The sequence below is a fragment of the Falco rusticolus genome, chromosome 14 (genome assembly GCF_015220075.1).
Source record: "Falco rusticolus isolate bFalRus1 chromosome 14, bFalRus1.pri, whole genome shotgun sequence".
Classification (NCBI taxonomy): domain Eukaryota; kingdom Metazoa; phylum Chordata; class Aves; order Falconiformes; family Falconidae; genus Falco; species Falco rusticolus.
The window spans coordinates 22,200,451-22,217,933 of NC_051200.1; the positions used below are offsets into that span (position 1 = coordinate 22,200,451).

The 17,483-nt window shown below is 42.9% G+C and overlaps 1 protein-coding gene across 2 annotated transcripts; it reads right to left on the minus strand.

Moving 5' to 3' along the window:
- Nucleotides 1-449: 449 nt before the first annotated feature.
- Nucleotides 450-16,224, minus strand: LPAR4 (lysophosphatidic acid receptor 4). 2 transcript variants are annotated; one of them, XM_037408203.1, is made up of 2 exons: nt 16,055-16,224; nt 450-4,535 (listed from the first exon to the last, which is right to left on the minus strand). In XM_037408203.1, the coding sequence occupies exon 2, from the start codon at nt 4,378-4,380 to the stop codon at nt 3,334-3,336; it is 1,047 nt and encodes a 348-aa protein (XP_037264100.1). In that variant the 5' UTR covers nt 4,381-4,535; nt 16,055-16,224; the 3' UTR covers nt 450-3,333. The 2 variants fall into 2 exon arrangements, with proteins under 2 accessions (XP_037264100.1, XP_037264099.1); XM_037408202.1 differs by lacking the exon at nt 16,055-16,224 and adding an exon at nt 15,005-15,468.
- Nucleotides 16,225-17,483: the final 1,259 nt, after the last annotated feature.

The window sequence follows — 17,483 nt, forward strand, 5'->3', positions numbered from 1 at the left end:
AACATCTGAAAAATTACTCTTCCTCTCTCTGAATGCATAATTGGTTGGTTATACATAAACCGTAGAGCTTTACTTGGTATACCTGACCTAGAAAAAAAGACTAGTCAAGAACTATCCTACCAGATGTCTGTGTCAGTCAACATATGATCTCCATATAATTTATAAGGTATTAAATTACAAAATAATGAATCTTTTCAGTTAGCATTTTGGCACATGATGATGGTATTACATTTTATGTGAGAATATCGACCACAGCTCTTGCCCCATAAAACTGCAAACAGAAACTTGTAAGCATTGGCACTAGTTTCGCTTAGAAAAAGACACCCATTATGCTCGGATTACAGTTAAGCTATGTACGTTCAGCCTGGAGGTTGTCCAGTCACACGCAGTTCTTTCCCCTCTCTCTCCTTTAACATTTCCTTAAGAAGCCTAGTGGTTTCTAGGTTAGATTTTTTTTTTTCTTTTTTCCTTCTCTTGGATTTAACTAGAGGAAGGTCTGTGGGGCAGAAGGTCTTCCAGGATTCTTCCAAATGAGATATTCCTCTGCTGTCGGCTCTGAGGTGCTGGGCCAAATTCTGTTCTTGCTTACACTGGAGCAACTGAGCAGCCACCATGTGTGAAAACAGCCCTGTCCCACAAAGATCCCAAACCCCATGTAACTCGGGAATCTTCTTGCTTGCAAGTGGAAAGAAGCAGCTTTAAAATCAGATTTACAAGCTGACAGTTATATGTTGCCTGTTGAGAGCAAGCTTTTTAATCTCTTTGTAAAACTGACGTAATAAGGGGGTTTGCCTTGGAGAACACTTACTCATGTACCATATTATTTTTCTTGCAAATAGGAAGATGGTTTTAAATGCACCCTCAGCTTTTTAGTGATTCCCTCTCTCTCCCATCCCTAAAAACTGAGCTCTTGTTTCATTGCATACAATTTTTAACAAACAGTTAATGGTAGGGCAGTGGAACAGGGGTGTGCTGCCTCTTTTGCACAGCTTAGGACACGTCAAAGTTGTAGATGGTTTCACTCCCCCCTCTTCTTCATGTCACAGCGCAGTGGTGTGAAGGATACACCCAGGAAAACCCTGCCTGTATCGAAGCGGGTAAAATTCCTCTTGCCTCGCTTTGCATTTTGATGTGAAGTTATGGAAACAGCTTCTCTGAAATAGTTACATTTTATGGCAGGTGTTGAAACTGGCTCATCGGTCAAAGGAAATACGATTTTTAAGAAGCTCTCTAAACAGTTTGATTCAGGTCTGTATGGGAAGCAAAGTGGCACAGCACTTTGTGTATAGTTAAATGGCAAATACTGATGCTTCTTAAAATACAACTTATTGCTTCTGTTTGAGGCAAACCTTTCCCAGCTGCTGACAAATTCACTGTAATTGACTGTGCCCTTGTCCTGTCACATCTACCGCATGCCACCAACTAGTTTGGATGATCTGTCCTTGTTTTCATTTTGTTTCTGCTCCAAAGTGGTGTTGTCTGAGGATTTAATATACAGCAAAAACCTCCCAAGCCAGTCTTGTGTACACGTTTCTAGGAGATATAATAGTTTGGCTGCTCTCATACTCCCTGCGTATGAGTTGATCGTATAGTTTTCTGCAGTAGGAGCCAAAAGCCAGGGGCACTAGATAAGTGACAGTCATTTTAGGGCTGAAATAGAATGGTCTCTGGGGTCTGTCTTAGCTGTGGTAAGCAACTGGCTTTTTTATTCAAAGTGAATGTAGTGCTAAATAAATATTCCCATCAAAGCATTAACATTTTTTTGCAGCTGAATTCTCTTCACACTTCAAAAACCTCTGTTGCTTTAAGTAGCAATCGCATTTGATGTGTAGCTCTCAACATCTTGTGAGGCTTGATCTGACAGACTTAAGATAAATAGTTGAGTGGAAAACATCTGTTCAATATTTTGTCTGCCTTTTTTTTTGGCAACATAGTCCTAGAAGTAGCTTTGTGCTGTACTGTGGAAAATGTAGCATACTGATCTAACAAGCTGTAACTTCATACTTTTTCAAGTTAAATTGTTTTTCTCATTTATCTGTCTTACACTTAAGAATGAATCAGCCTGTTAAGGTCAGTATTGCTTCAGATATGAAACAATGGCTGGAGAAATGAACCAGTAAAATGGTAAACTAGTAAAATGCAATGACATACAGAGAGTAAAATTTCCATATATTTCTATAATATATACCTATAAAAGAAATGCAGGACATGTAATAAATTAATTGAAAAACAAGAAAACATTGCTGTAACCAACTAAGAAAAGAGTGTGGCTAATTTGTTTTACTTACTCTTCTTTTGGAGTTAGTTTGAGACCCTCTAGTTTAATTAGTTGACTGTATAGCAAAAACCAGCAAGCAATCACTTACAAGATTTTCTCTTAATTACATGCTCTGACACCAACTGTCTGGAGCCAAACAAGCTCTTTAGTGAGGTCAGCCCTCTGCGGTTCTTCAGCCCTTCAGCTGCACTCGGTTTCCATAGGAGAGATTTGCCCTTGCAAGAGCTCTGGGGTTTCAGGCCCTTTCTTTCAGCTGAGTTTATAGTCTAGCCCTTACCAGAAATAGTCACTTATATTCTCCTGGGACATAAAAGCCCAGGTGTAACAGAGTAGCAATGAGCTCTTTACTTCTCCCTAGAGGTGGCATTTAGAATAAATTAAAAGACAGCTTAATCTGACAACAATGAAACTTCTTATTTCAAAACTGCATTATTAATTATTCTCTCCTCTTATTATTTTTGTTATCATCAAGGAACTGTTTTGCCTACTGTTACAACAATTATTTACACTTCAAACCTCTCCATACATTAAATTCAGCATGACTGTGTCTAGTAAAACCAGGATGTATACTCTAGCAGTGAAGTAAGGAAAAGCCAGAAGCTTTTATTATGCCTTTTTAAGCAAACATATTGTGTGAAGTTATTGAGTTAACATATGATGTGTCTCCAGAAGGCATGAAATATTGGTAGATATTGCTAAGAAAATTAATTTTTCTGTTTCCCAACTGGTCCCATGTCAACTGCTGGGGGAAAAAATGCCAAATGTTGGCACCTTCTGGTTAAAGAAGCTGTTCTATTCCCTCCTTAGTTGGCACGTATGTCGTTACCAATCCATAATCTCCAAAGGGAGATCCATAGGGATTTTTATATTTCATGTTCACCTGTTGCATCTGATGGGACCATCCCAGTGTAAGGATTTTTTTACCTGTGTAGTTATCCCCCAGGCAACTTTTCTTCATTAACACCACGTGTGAGCCCACATATTCTGAAACAACTATTTCACATATGGTGTTAATCAAAAGTTAATGGGGGCTAACTTCATGTGTAAACATCTCGCTAGAAATGCGATTCAGATGTTGGGTCCCCTCCATTCGTAATAGCCTGGTCACTTATTTCATCCTGTGGTGCTGGTAGCGCAGTCTTTGTTAGAGGTGTCTCAGTCTTGAAAAGAGAATCCATTTTTATCTGGGTTTTTATGTTGAAAGACTTCTGGAAGGATTCTGATGTGAAGTAATAGATGAAGGGGTCAAAGCAGCAGTTCATTGTTGCAATGCACAATGTGATTGGGTACAGTGTCCTCGCAAACCTCTCCAAGGAGCAATTTGCTATCGCTTGGGACCGCACAAGAGCATACAAGAAGAGTATGGAATTGTAAGGCACAAAGCACACAACAAAAATGGCCACGTGCACAATGATCATTTTCAATACTTTCTCTTTGTTTGTCCCAATCTGAGACAAGGTGGCAGGTTTCCGGAGAGTCCTGAGAACTAAAGAAGAGCATGTAAGGTTGAGTAGCAAAGGAATTATGAAACCTACCACTTCAATAAATATGGTGATCTTAGACAGATAGGTTTTCCAGATACGTTTGGAAAAACCTTCAAAACAGGTCGTGCTGGTGTTAGAAATGTTGGTTGTGGAGAACAAGGAAGCTGAAATTCCACCGCTGAGGACCAGTATCCAAACACCAGCACAGACTATGGCAGAATTTCTCCTGGTCCTGATGGTGCGAGATTGGAATGGATAGACGATAGCAAGGAAACGGTCAACACTAATGCAGGTGAGGAACAGCATGCTCCCATAGATGTTAGTGAGAAATGCTGTACCAGAAATCTTGCACAGGCTATCTCCAAAAGGCCAATGCCTGTTAAAATTATAAAAAATTTTAAAAGGCAAAGTGAACACAAAAAGCAAATCTGAAACAGCTAGGTTTGTCATGAAAATGGCTGTTTCACTTCGCATTTTCATCCGAAAGCAGAAAACAAAGAGGGAAGCACAGTTAGTAATCAAACCAAGGATGAAGACCACGCTGTACACTGCTCCATACAAGTTGTACTTAAAGGAATCATCTGTCAAACAGGTATGATTGTTGCTGTGGTTTCCCATGCCAAGTCTGTGATGTACTTCCAAAGAACTTCAAAGTCTACTTCAGTGACATCCATAAAACAAGACAGTGATCTCTTCTCTTCCTGAAGAAACACATTCCAGGAAGGTTGCTTGACACCATGCTACACCGCGTCTCTGTCACAAGTACTTTCATCCTGAAGGAGAGAGAGAAATAAATTACATTGGTCTTGCGACCTGCTATCACCTAAAGTGGCTGTGCAAGAGAACACGTACTCTTTCCTTTCCAAATGAATGGAGTACAAACAAGGCCAGTAATTAGTTTCCAAGGTAGTTTTTATAAATTCCACTATTATTGGGATTTTTCATATTTGAACACAGCAGTTACTGTACTCAGCCTTGCCTTTCCTTCCCCCATCACTCCCCCATCCTCCTGTTGGAAGGAGAGTGATTGCTAATTCCAACTTTCCACTTAGAAAGGTTTTTCTTTAAAATTTGAGATGGAATTGGCCCAGTGTGTTTGGAAACAAATGAAATCATGGACCCACAATTTTGCTCAGGTATAGAATCAAACAGTCTGAAATGTTCACCCAAACTTGAAACAAGAGGAGAAAGAAGCTGAAAGCTTTAGCGTTCACGTTTAACTGTGCAGAAATTAAAATTCTATGGGTTTTGGTTCAAAAGTATTAAAAAAAAAAAAACCAAATCTGCATTAATAAAGTACTGCTTTGCCTTTTTTCTACTTGAAAATAGGAGCATCCTTACACATGTTTTCAAAGTGAAAAACTTAAATGTTGTATTTCAGAAGCGTTTTTCAAAAATACTTTCCAAAGTTATGCTTGCCACTTGGAAAATGTTGGTTTTTTCCTCCTTAAAAATTTATGCAAAAATGGTATTGCTTTCAACAGGACCTTTTTTTGCAAATGTAGAATGATTTGCAAAAAGGACTCTTCTAAGCTTTACCAGCAGCTTCATTTCACTTCTACTCTTTGTCACGATTCAGAACCTGAAATTTGGAAAAACTCATAAACTACATTCTTGTAAGACTTTGTCCCAATTCTGCAAGCTTTAGAGAAATACATATAAAGCACGCATGCTGTTTGTTGGACATAAGTGCTTTCTGAACTGCCTTGATGCTCTCTTATTGTTATTCTAAGAATTGTTGTTAAGGCCTGTGAGCATAAGCAGTTGGAAAATCTCCCTCGTTGGAGCAAAGAGGGTTTGTGAGTTGGAACGGGCACGGTAGTCAGTACATCTTGGAAATGTGGAGCGAAGCTGGGTAGCCAAGGGAAAGACCTTTGCCTTGTAAACTATAGCAAACCAAATGCGAAACAAAGATTGTAATCTAAGAAACGTTGCAGTAGTTACAACTATGGAGGAATTCAGACAGATGAAACCCTTGTTGAAGAGTAGGATCATTTCCAGAAAGCGATTCTCTGACAATGTAGTTTCAACAGCAAACGTAACTGAGTTGTGTTAAAGGCTGAAAGGCAACATATAAACAAACTGGGGAAGCAAGCATAGAATCAGGACAATTTGGGATGCAAACTGATGAAAATCAAATGCCTTCCATATGTTTTCCTACTGGAAAAGCTCATGCTGACAATTGTTCTTGCACACAGTCTGTCAGTGAGTCAGCTGGCAAAATGTCAAGTGTTAAGAAAGATGTAATAGCTGTTAGGTGCAGATCCTGCCCTCACCTGGGAGTGCCTGCACAACTGCAGGCTCCACAAAAACCAGTGCTTTTTAAGCAATAAGCAAGTTTAACAAACTTAACAAATAAGCAGGCAGCACCTTGCTTTTGCACCTTATAGATTAGCTGGATGTAAAGCAAAAGAGCAGGAAGGGAGGATCCCCAGCTCTCACTCCTCAGAAAGATGACTTTCAAATTACTGGAACTTTTTAACATCCAAAAAGATGACTTGGAACTATCAGGTCTCTCCTGTCAGGGGGGGTTCACGCTCTACACAGGCCAGGGCAGCATCAAGACTGGGGCAGCAAAGTGGTGCTCCGTGGTTTGCTGTGCTGGTTGTGTTTGCTCTGCATGCCTTGAACTACTGCAATTCCCTGTGATTTGCGTAGGCTGGTTTAGTACACGCTCTTCACCCAGCTTTGTAAATTCTTCCTTCATTTTAGTTGCATTTTGAGTTACACATTTGCAATACCCTGCCTTAGCAAATGTCCAAACCAGAAGTAGATATGCCCTTATCTGATTGCTGATGATTTTGTGGCAATGGTAGAGCCAATCCGTGTCAGGGCCTTCCCTACAGCATACGTACGCAGGCTCTTCATTGTGCAAACCTTACAAGGTGCTGGGGACAGCCAGGCAGAGTAGGGAACACACTGTGTAGGGGAGCAAAACCTTCTCTGCACCCTTCTGTGCTTTTTGCGCTCATCTCAGTGGTTTTTTCCTACTAAATTTGTGGCTAAATGAACCTTATTGTGAAATGCTCTTAAAAAGATACCAAACATTTAAACTTATGATAAGGATAGTAGTAAAATCTCAAAGGTGCACTTTCTTTGAATGCTTGGTAATCTAAATAAGCAAAGGTCTCACCTACAAGTTGAAATGCCTTTAAGCAAGAACTCGGTCAGATTCAAAAGCACATATGAGCTCCAAAAGGAATAGATGAGCCTCTTAGCTTAACCCTCAGCCTAATGCATTTAATTCTTGGCTTGTAAATCCCTTTCAGTAAAGAAAGAGACTGCATGTTATCTCCATCAGGAGCAATTTTTGTTTATGCTGCAATGTAACCTCCATAAGTAGATAGTTTCCTTCTGCAGTGAGTAAAAACCACGTGTGCCAGACTCTCCTGGTCCAGGCTTTGTGTCTGGGTCGTAACAGGGGAGGTTTCAGAGGGACTGGGTGTCTAAAACCTTACATATCCACGTCCCTGGGAGGTGGATGGAAACCCCACTTTCCAGTCTGTGTGCACAGTCCAGGATTTTGGCTGTTCCTCAAAACACAGCCTGACGCAGCAGGTTTGAAAGGCAGCTTTCAGATGCTTACCTTTACTATTGACATAAGTGGTTGTTGCCAGCAGCCTGACCCAGATACTCATTGCACAGGAGAAAAGATGCTTGATCACATGATTCTTTTTTCCCTGCTCTGCATCAGACAGCCACAAGGTCAAACGCCAGTTTTTTCTGGTGTATAAGTCTGCAGGAATTGCCTGCCAGCTATCATCTAGCTAAGTTATGGTCTTTAAAATATAGGCCCATGTTGTTTATGTATCTAACACTGAGGTGTTTAAACAAGCTGATAAGTTGCTTTGAAACTCAGCCATGTGCTTTAAATTCTGTAGTATGAGTTACACGTTCAGTTTTCTGAATGTAAAATCCACTTTCCTTCCTCTTCACTAAGGATTAAAGCAATAGGATGCTCTTTATGTATGTAACGTTCACTACTGCTATTAACTTGGGGGGGGGCAATACATTTTAAGATGGTGAAAACCACTTTACTGTTCTGTATTTCAGGCCAAGACTTTTAATCCTGTATCTACAACGGGGCAGTGCATGAAGGGAGGAATGTATTTAGCTGTGGTCAGAAGTGGTACCATAACCCAACATACAGCCTGTTTAGTGTGGTAATACTGAAATAAAATAATATTAAATAATATATAAAAATAATAAACTAGTGAATAAGAATATCTCGTAGCAGGGATGGTACAAGCAAACCTACAGCAGCTGTCACTTAGGTAACCCTGTTATTCTCAGAGTTATGAAGTGGGGTTCAGCAGAGTAGCTGGCAGGGTTTGCTACCACTTGCCTTTTATTGTAGAAATATCCCTGGTTTCTATGTACTGAAAATAAAGGAAAACTTCTACGTATCGCTTCCTATGCTGCACAAGTATCCTGTTTACAATTCTTTCATTTCCTCCTCCTGGCACCCCAAGAAATCTTCAAAACAGCCAGCTTGCAGCTTAATTCAGATCAACCATTTGTTAGCACAGAAAATTACTGCAGGTAAAAACCACACTTTAAAATCAGATTCTGTAATTCTGTTAAACCCTTTCTTTCTGCTCATGCACATCCCATCCTCCACAAATCTACCAAATTGAGGTCAGAAAAAAAGTGTGATGTTTGGGACTGATGTTCTCATATGCGCACATTTTCTTATTGTCATATCAGATGTTAAGATGAATGTAACTTTATCAGTCTGAATATGTAGGACATCCTGTGTGTGGGTTCATTTAAATAACTAAACACTGTAACACCTTTCCTTGTGGAGTCTGATACAGACTAAATGTGAAAACCTTTTAAATCTGAAGGATCTCTTTCTAGATTATCACTATGTGTATCCAGGTTATCTCTGAATCTTGAGATGCAAAGGTTTTGTAGGTATGGAAGCCAAAAACTGATGCACCAAAAAGTGGGAATATCGGGTTTGGGAGGGGCTTCTCTGGGTTTTTTCCAGAAATATCTCTAGGTTGTGGCAGCACTTGTTGTGTTTTGATATGGTCTCACCCTGACCTTGGAAATAAATCAGTATTTTCCTTGGGCACAGCATGCACTTTATGCCTTCTCTTGACAAGAACTGCATTCATTAGGGGGTTTTCACTTCACTGTTACTCAGGCAGTGCAATGATTGTATGATGTATAACTCATCCCCAGCACTGAGCCCAAGGTTATGACTTTGCAACCACAAACTCTCATTTCTTCAGTATCTTGGGTTTTATTTCCCTTCTTCATGTCCCTTTATTTACGCAGAACGTTCAAAAAAGATTTTGTTAGGTTGGGGGTGGGGTGAGGTAGGTGGATGTGTTTCATTTTTTGGAAGATGTTTGCATAGATGATAATTCTCCATAGGACTATAGGACCTGGATTCTTCCAGACTGGTATGAGTAGTATAGGTCAGGTGAGATACACTGCAAAAGTGTAAATATGGACTTAACAGATAAACAAACTTTTTCTACCTGAAAAAGTAAATATTTCTGACAGTTCTGTGGCAGTGCTAAATAGCAACCATAACACCACCAAACTATTGTTTCTAAAGGCTTACAAGTGTTCGCTTGAAAACCACAAAATGTGAATTCGGAGAAAGCAAAGAGGAAAACGCAATAAAACCGTTTTGCCACCAAGTTCCCCGCTGCTTTGCTACTCCTACAATACCACAGTGCTTGTAATGGGACCTCCACTTAATAATACTTTCTTCTTTTCTTTTTTCACTAGTTATTTTTGGTTGCAAAGAACTCTCAGCAGAAAGCAGTTATAAGAACAAACCTCCAGGTTGGGAGAATCTGGTAGCTGGCTTTTCCCTTCTTGAGGCTGACAGGGCATTAACTGTGCTGCACAGTGCTGCTGCTCCTTTTTCCTGGTGCCAGCAGTGTGGGCTTATGGAAAACTGTACCAGGAACAGCAGGTGCTGCTGGACCCCGCTGCTGCTGCAGGGATGTGGCTGGGAACGGGAGGTGGCTTGGGACACCAAGTTTGGGCTTGGCTTTTAAACCAACCCGCTTGGCAAGTTGCTGTGAACTCTCCATCCTCCCCAGAGCTTCTTGCAGTTTCACAGTAACCTTCGCCTATGTTTCTTCCCTGGTGTGGTAGGAGCAGGAGTAAGGGTGGGATTAGACAGTGGGAAATGAAGCAGCTGCCTGTAAACAAAGCGCTATAGACTATAGGAAGCAATGGAAAGTAGAAATGTTTTAATCTCTTTCATTTACTAATCCTAAAAGTGATGTATTTGAGAACAGTAGGAAAGAAGTAGACAGAAGTGTGACTTTGAAGTCCAGCAAAGGTTTCCTAGCTTCAAAGAGCCATTCTTCCCTGTGTCTTACCAGAGCGAATGCCTAGCCGTTATGCTGGGCAGAAGGGGGGCGTTTTCTGATGAGTAGCATAAAAGACAAGGCAGGAGGACTCTTATTCATGGCTTTGACACTTATTGTGCAAGGGTCTTCAATACCACCGTGCTTTCCTGCCCTGGTGTTTGCTGTGGGTGTAATAATGTCTCCTGCACCTGGTAGGAAGGTGAAACCCTTGAGTTACTCCTGATAGTTTCTGTCAGTCAGGTTTTACCGTCTGCTTTTCAAATTCTCTTTGATAGAAGAAAAACAAAACATGGGAGCCCATGAGGCATTTCCCCTCACTCATCCACCAAGGGCGATCCCAGGGACCTGCTGGAACCAGGTGAGAGTCACCGGCAGCTCCTTTCCTTCCTGCCTTGGTGGCTTTGGCTCTCCAGGAACCAGACCCTTCAAGTTCAACAGCTACTTTCTCTTGCCAGTGAGTCAGCGAACGAATTGCAGCAGGACCCCAATTTAATTCTTCCCCTAGGCTCAGGTTTCCATTTCCCTACTCTGTCTATCAGACCTAATCTTAAAGGTGTTCTCCTTTTTTTATTTTTTTTTTTAATTGGTCAGCACTGCCATTGTCTCCTAACTGTCCTCTGAGACTTACAAAGCATTTCCTGCTCATGGTGACTTCTCTGTGCTGTATCTGTTTTGTATTGAGCTAATTAAAATGTTTCCTTCTGAAGAGAATAGTGAACTGACTTACCCCATATTCAGACACTGATCCTCAGGGCATGACTCTCTTTTTGTTTTCACTGAGAATGTCTCTCTCCATTTACATCACCCCTTTAACCCTTGATGTGCTTTGGGCTTCCCCATCCACTACGGCATTCAGAGGGTCTGATCCACAGCTCAGAAATGATGGAATTTGCCCCAAACTTCCCAGCAAAGTTGGTATTTTACTCTTGTGAGAGGGACTTTTTTGCTTGCAAAAGAACCTTAGTCTGATGCTGGAGCCCTGTAGGAATGTTGCTTGTTTTGACCCTCAGCTGTCTCACTAAGGGGAGATTGCATTATAATAGCTTTGCTCGATTCAACAGAGATCCCAGCAAGAGAAGATTTAGATGCAAAGAAAAAACTGATGGAAAAGCAGAGTTACACTGTTTGTCCAGGTTGTTTTCACTCAGGAGTAGAAGCTGGTATTGGAGGTAGCTGCATCTTTGATGTAACCCTGTTTATTTACAAAGTGTGGTTAAGAAAAAAAATAAAAAAATAAGAGAGTCCTGTTTCCCTGAACCACTGGGGAATCCAACAACAGGACTCAGTTTATTTGCTTACAGTTCCAGTCAGCATCCTGCCCAAAAAGCTTCCTTTCTTTGCTTTCTCTGACACAATTTCCAGTAATTCCTTGGTGATCACTTGGCTTTTTGGTTCCTTGTTGCCTTTACTCACAAGGCGCCTGCAGCCACATGAAGCCCCCCTTTCACCCGAGCCTTTTTGACTGCTCTCAAAGGCTGTGGCTCAGGGGCCGGTTCCTCTGCAGTCCCTTTGCTGAAGCAGGAGCACTGAACTTTCACCTCTGTTTATCCAAAAATTATAGGCTTTTTCCTTCCCTTTGCATACATTAGTACCGACAAGCCTCCATCCAGCTGCCAGCACCACAGTATGAACACCTATTTCAGCTTTTGCAATCTAAACTGGGTGCACAGAGGTGTGGCCAATTTCCTTGCGGGTGCTGAGCACAGTCCTTCAGTGGGGCAGAAGGCAATCTGTACTCTGCTCTGCTGCTCAGGACCTTGAAGGACCTGTGCTCTGCATTTAACTGGAGGAGCTGATAAAACAATGCTTTCTTCTCTGATACTGCTTTATTCCGAGGGGGAAAGGTTTGAGAACTCTTCTGACAGCAGTATGGACTGGGTGGGTGTTGCCAGCCTTAGTTTCATTTGCTCCAGTGGTCTGGCCTGTGAGTGCTGGAGATGCACGGTCCCTGCCTAGAGCTGCTGCGCTCCCCGTTCTCCTTGGTGCACGTTTCTCAGCAAGAAATACGGAAGTATGGCTGGGGTCTTCATGTATTCTTCCTCACCTCCCCTCTAGGGAAAAACATTAAGGTCTAGAAAAATATTCAGTGGTGTGTAATGAAATGATGCATGAGCAAGTGCAGCACACAGCTATGCTTTTTCTCAGTAAGAACTACTACCAAGGGTAAATTTGCACTAGCGTGTTAAATAAGAGATGACTTTGCAATGCAAAAATAGCACATCTCAGCCAGTGAGTGATGTTTCTTAGAAATCAGGTTTCTAATAATGAGATGAGAGAAGAGGAATGATGTTTTGGCATTGTATAAAGGATGCTGCTTTTACTGCTAAATACAGTAATTTCCATTTACCGTGTAAAAGCAAATACATGCTGGAGAGGAAGACTGTGTTATCCTCAGGTTCAAGAAATTAAAATGGGAGTATTATTAGATGAAAATAAGAGATTCTGCTGTGGCTGTCTATTTACAGGCATAATAGATATTCAAAATATTATGAGATCATGCTATGTACAGAGAAAGCAATCTGTGCTGTTGCTAACGTGCACTTTTGTCTTGGGGTTAGGGACTGATGAAAGTCCCTCAATTTCATTTGCCAAGATAGAGACTTTCCTTTTTCTGTAAAACCAAACCATTAGAAATAATTCAGAAAACTTTCCTTGTAGCTGGGGTCAGCTAAGGCTAGTTTGGCTCCAAAGCAGTTGTGAATCTTTACCCCCTTTTATAGGACTGAACTGGGAAGATGGTGCGTTAGAGGAAGTCTTGCAGGGCCACTGTCCTTGTGAATAAAGAACTCCTCTTTTCAAGGAGAGAATTTGCCTTTTGTGAAAGGTGGTGGCTCCCCTTCCCTGAGACTAAATCGGATCCTTATTTATGGAGGAGGAGCAACTTGTGAAGGAGCGGAGTGAGTCTCTGCACGCACGCTTGACCTGGAAAGACCTGTTAAGGTTGGATGTGTGCTCCAGGAGCCATCCTCACTCACCTCAGCCTGTGGACAGGATGGCTCACCGGTGTCTCATTTGTGATCCTGGAGCACTGTGGGACAATCAAGCTAGGACCACCACATCAGCCGTGTACATCTGGCCAGCAACACTCAGACATCGGTAAATCAAATATGTTTTAACCAGAGTTAGCTGCAGCCTGCACAAATACTTTACAGACACTGGCATAAATGCGTATGGCTGCAGGCAGCCATGCTGTTAAGTGCCAAGGCAGTACCAGGATACCTGAGTCCCAAAGTGTTTTGCCATTTACTGCTCTCCCCAGAGAGCAATTTTCTCTCGCCTTCCATTCCAGAAGTAACACGCTCCCCTATGTTGCACCCCTTCCCCAGGATCTGGCCCAAGGTTGGGGTAAAACTGCATTAATTCCTGCTCTTGTGCTCCAGCCATGAGGTCACAGGCTGGAGGAGGGCAACCATCTTACAGCTGGGAGTGCATCCTCTCTCTGGCACGAGCTGCAGCGTTTGGGATCGCCTGCCTCTCAGAAAACTGGGAGGAGCAGGTTTTCACATTTTTTTTGGTCTCATTACAATACCCTGAATGAAAGTGAATGGGTAGTTGCATTCAGGCCTTAGTTCTGTTTGTCTGTCTGTGTACCAGCTGAGGTCCTAACTCCAGAATTCGAAAGACGCTGATTTTTATCAGTTGACCTAACCCTATTTAAACACATCTCGCTTTTAGTCTCAAAGGTTTAAAGTGAAATGTATGCTCAGCCTCCCCCTCCCTCCCTCCCATTTTTTCAGGATTTTCTTCTGAAATTCAGAGGCTTTGAACCTTCTCAAGTACCAAGGTTGGTTCCCTGCCTGTTTTATTTTAGCTTTCAGAATGCTAGTAAGGGAAAGAAGATGGAAAAGTGCTGCAAAGCAGGGAATATCCTTATCACTGACCTGTGAACTTTGCACTTCCCATCCGCTGGGTTTCACTGTTCTGTTCATAAAGGGGAGTAATACAAAAACACACAATTGTGTCCTCTCAAGCAAAGATTAAGGACTGTCGTTAACCCCCCCCCCCCCCCCAAGGTTTCTTGCAAATTCTTCCACAGTGGGCTTATATTGTGTTAAATCCTATTTCTTCCGAACAGCTGCATCTTTAGATATTGTTCATAATTCATTGTACTTTTGACACCAGATTTTCTATCTGCTTATAGCTGTATTTGAATTTTTCTTCTGGAATTTTGCCACTGAGCTTAAAAGGAGTAGATTTTAGACATAAATGAAAGGCAAAGTGATAAATAAAACTTCTAGGTTTTGCAGTACAAAATATATGTTATTTCCTAACTTTTAATATAGTTTGCAGGAACCAGATCTCACATTACATGTAAATTAATGACAAAGCTGAAAGCATGCATTATTGTAAGCTGCAAGCCTTAAGTTTATGCCACATTCATATACAACTCTTTCTTAAGCCTACGTTAGTGTCTTTATGATGCTGACTTAAAAAAAAAAACAACAAAAAAACCCAAAACCCTAAGGGATATTTTTCACAAATCTGAAACAAACAACAGGGATGGAAAAGTCCTTAACTTGTCATCTGCAGTGACACAATGAGAATTACGATGTGAATTATAACGATTTCCACTGCAACAGTTTGGAGGAGTAGCTCATGTAGTAATTACTTTGCAAAAACTCGGAGATCATCTTTCTCACTTTAAACAGAAACATTCGCCTCTCCCATCCCAACCACAGCACAGCTCAAGTAAGAAGAATGAGATCTGCCTGTATAGAAAAAACAGTGCTAATCTCCATTGAAATGTACAACTCGAGCCCATCCCCGGCTCGTTTTATCCCACGGACGTCTCCGAGCCTTCAGATTTCAGAAAACGCTACAACCCATTTTTTTTCAGAGCTGACATTAAATCCGGATGCTTTTCTGCTGAGGTAGAAAGCGAGGAACCAGAAACTTACCGGGGCAGAGCGGTCGGGGAGCCCATGCCCGCAGTGGCGGATCTCAGCCCGAGCCCCCCCTGCCAGCCCCCATTCCTCCTCCTTCTGTCGGCGGAATCGAGCCGCTCGGGACCGGGGTGCTCGGCCGGCGGAGAGGTCGCCCGTTCATCTTCAAAAGCCACAGCGCCCGGCAGCTGCCGGCCTCCCTTTGTTCGGGGAGGAAACAGAACTGCTGAACGCTGCAGCCATCGTGTCTTGGGAAACAGGACACAAGAATGGGCCCAATGTCTGGGCAGGGTCTGTGGGCAGGGGGAACCCCTGGGGGTCTCGGTAGGAAACGCTTTTCCATTGGGCAGGGGCGTGTTACCCGCGCCTGAGCCCGCCCCGCGCCCGCCGCCGCGCTGCCTTCCCGGCCGGAGCCTTGCCCGGCTCTAGCTCCCGGCTCCGGCTCCGGCCCACAGCTCCGGCTCCCGGCTGCGGCTCCCGGCTCCCGGGCAGCCGGCGGTGGCAGCGCGGATTGCCTGAGCCCTTAGCTGGGCCCGCAGCCTGCGGAGCGTGCCCGCGCCCCCGCGCCGGGGTGGTCACGGGCAGGGGGAAGCTGCTGCTTCAGGCACAGATTTTCCTTTGCATGGCTGTAATTGTTTTTCCTTCTAATTAAAAAAGTGAGGAGGAGAGGGGGGAGCTGGGAAGCAGGAAAACATTGGGTAGGACTGGGAAGCTGCAAAGCAAAGCTGGCCATAGGAATAAAATATATTTCTTAACAGACTTAGAAAGGGATTGGGTTTTAGGTTGGAGTTTGTTGTTTGGGGTAGGTTTTTTGTTGTTTTTTGATTTCTCACAGGAGCTGACTAGAACAGTCTGGACTCTTGTCCCCTAGCAGTTTGCTCTGAAAGCCCTGGGCTCCTGCTGGAAAATCTATAGGCATTCAAATGTTTAGGGACACAATTACGAATACTCCAGGGAAGTGTGGCTGCTCTTGCCTTTGTAGCTCGCCCTGAGAGCTGCTGCTGCTGCCTTTCAGTGGATCTGCCTTCCAGCAGAGCCACTAGCTAAAAGCTATTTATCACTTACCTTTAATATCAGCCCTTCAGCTAGGGAAGAGGATCTTCTGGCAGCAAGAGTAACACAGCGGACGGCTTATTTGCCTCAGCCTGTTTATGCTGTGGAGCAGCTGGTGCCCTTTTATTTCTTTTTCAGCCCTCTCTAGTTCCATAGGTTTGAAATCCTGAGTCTGCTTTTAAAGCCCAGCCTCCTACCTAACGTGTCTTGCTCACATTGTGTTTGTCTCTCCTTTTCCTCCACTCTTCTTGGCTGTTCCCACAGGCAGCCAAGGCTAGTAAACAACTCGCTGTGAAGCTGGAACTAATGTTATTCCTTGGGCTGGTGCAGTGGGCTCGGACTCGCTTCTGCAGCATGCCCAGCTGCCACAGGCTTTTATCCAGTCGATGCGAGTAACTTCCTGAATATCTCATATAACAGCCTAACTCCAGTCTGCAAAACCTCATCCTCTGAGGGCTCACAGTTTAAAAACACAAGTGTGGATTTGGATTGAAAATGGTGAAGGTGCAGATGTTTCCTGCTCCTAATGGCCAAAGGTCCCTTTTCCCTTTTTCGACTGGTAAAGATGGCAATCTGGGTAAATTGTGAAGGGATGGCCAAAGACATCAGCCATCACCATCACCCATGTACAAACGTGGGGGTGAATATGGGGGCTGGCAGAAGGCTCAAGATGCAAAATCCACCAGTATCGCCAGTAAACTCGCATACAGAAATCAGTTTTGGCTCTTTGTGGCTTGTGGGCATTTTCAGGCTGGCTGCATGGAAATCCTGATCCCTCAGGCATAATGCAACTTCTTTTCACTCCCCGGGGCCCATTCTTATAGGTCTGTGAGTGTTCTCAGTGAGGACCAATTAAACACCAACTCTGCATTTGAAATCGCCCTTTTTAGGGAAAGAAGTGTGGTTTGGGTGGTTTGAAGCTGGACATACTGATGCAGATTAGAGTGAGCATACTGAAACCCTTTGCAGATTAACGTTATGTGCCTCAGCCCCCAAAACTACCAGCTGATGGGCAAACCCATTAGAAGGGAGAATGATTACTCCTTGGAGATTTAATACAGCAAAAATCTTAAACCAAAAATTCTCTTCTTCTTACAGTATTTAGCCAGAATGTGGCAACTGTGCCAATTTTGCTGCTGTTGGAATGTAAATAGGCAGCTGTACCTACCTGGGAAGTTTGCTTTCTCTCTAGAGTTATTGGTTTAATTAAACACTCCTAACAAAAGTCTTCAGCTGTTGTGAACTTGGAGGGCTCTCAGGAACTCCTTACCTCTAACCTAACAGGAGACTGGGGGTGGTATTTTTGCTGGTTATGGACTCCATCCTTCTAAACCATCGTAGTGGTTCCAACTTCATATCCATCCATGGTTGCCATTGAATTCAAAAACATCTCTAGTGAGCAGGTTTTTCAGTCATCTGTGACTTGGGGTTTTTTCTTTTA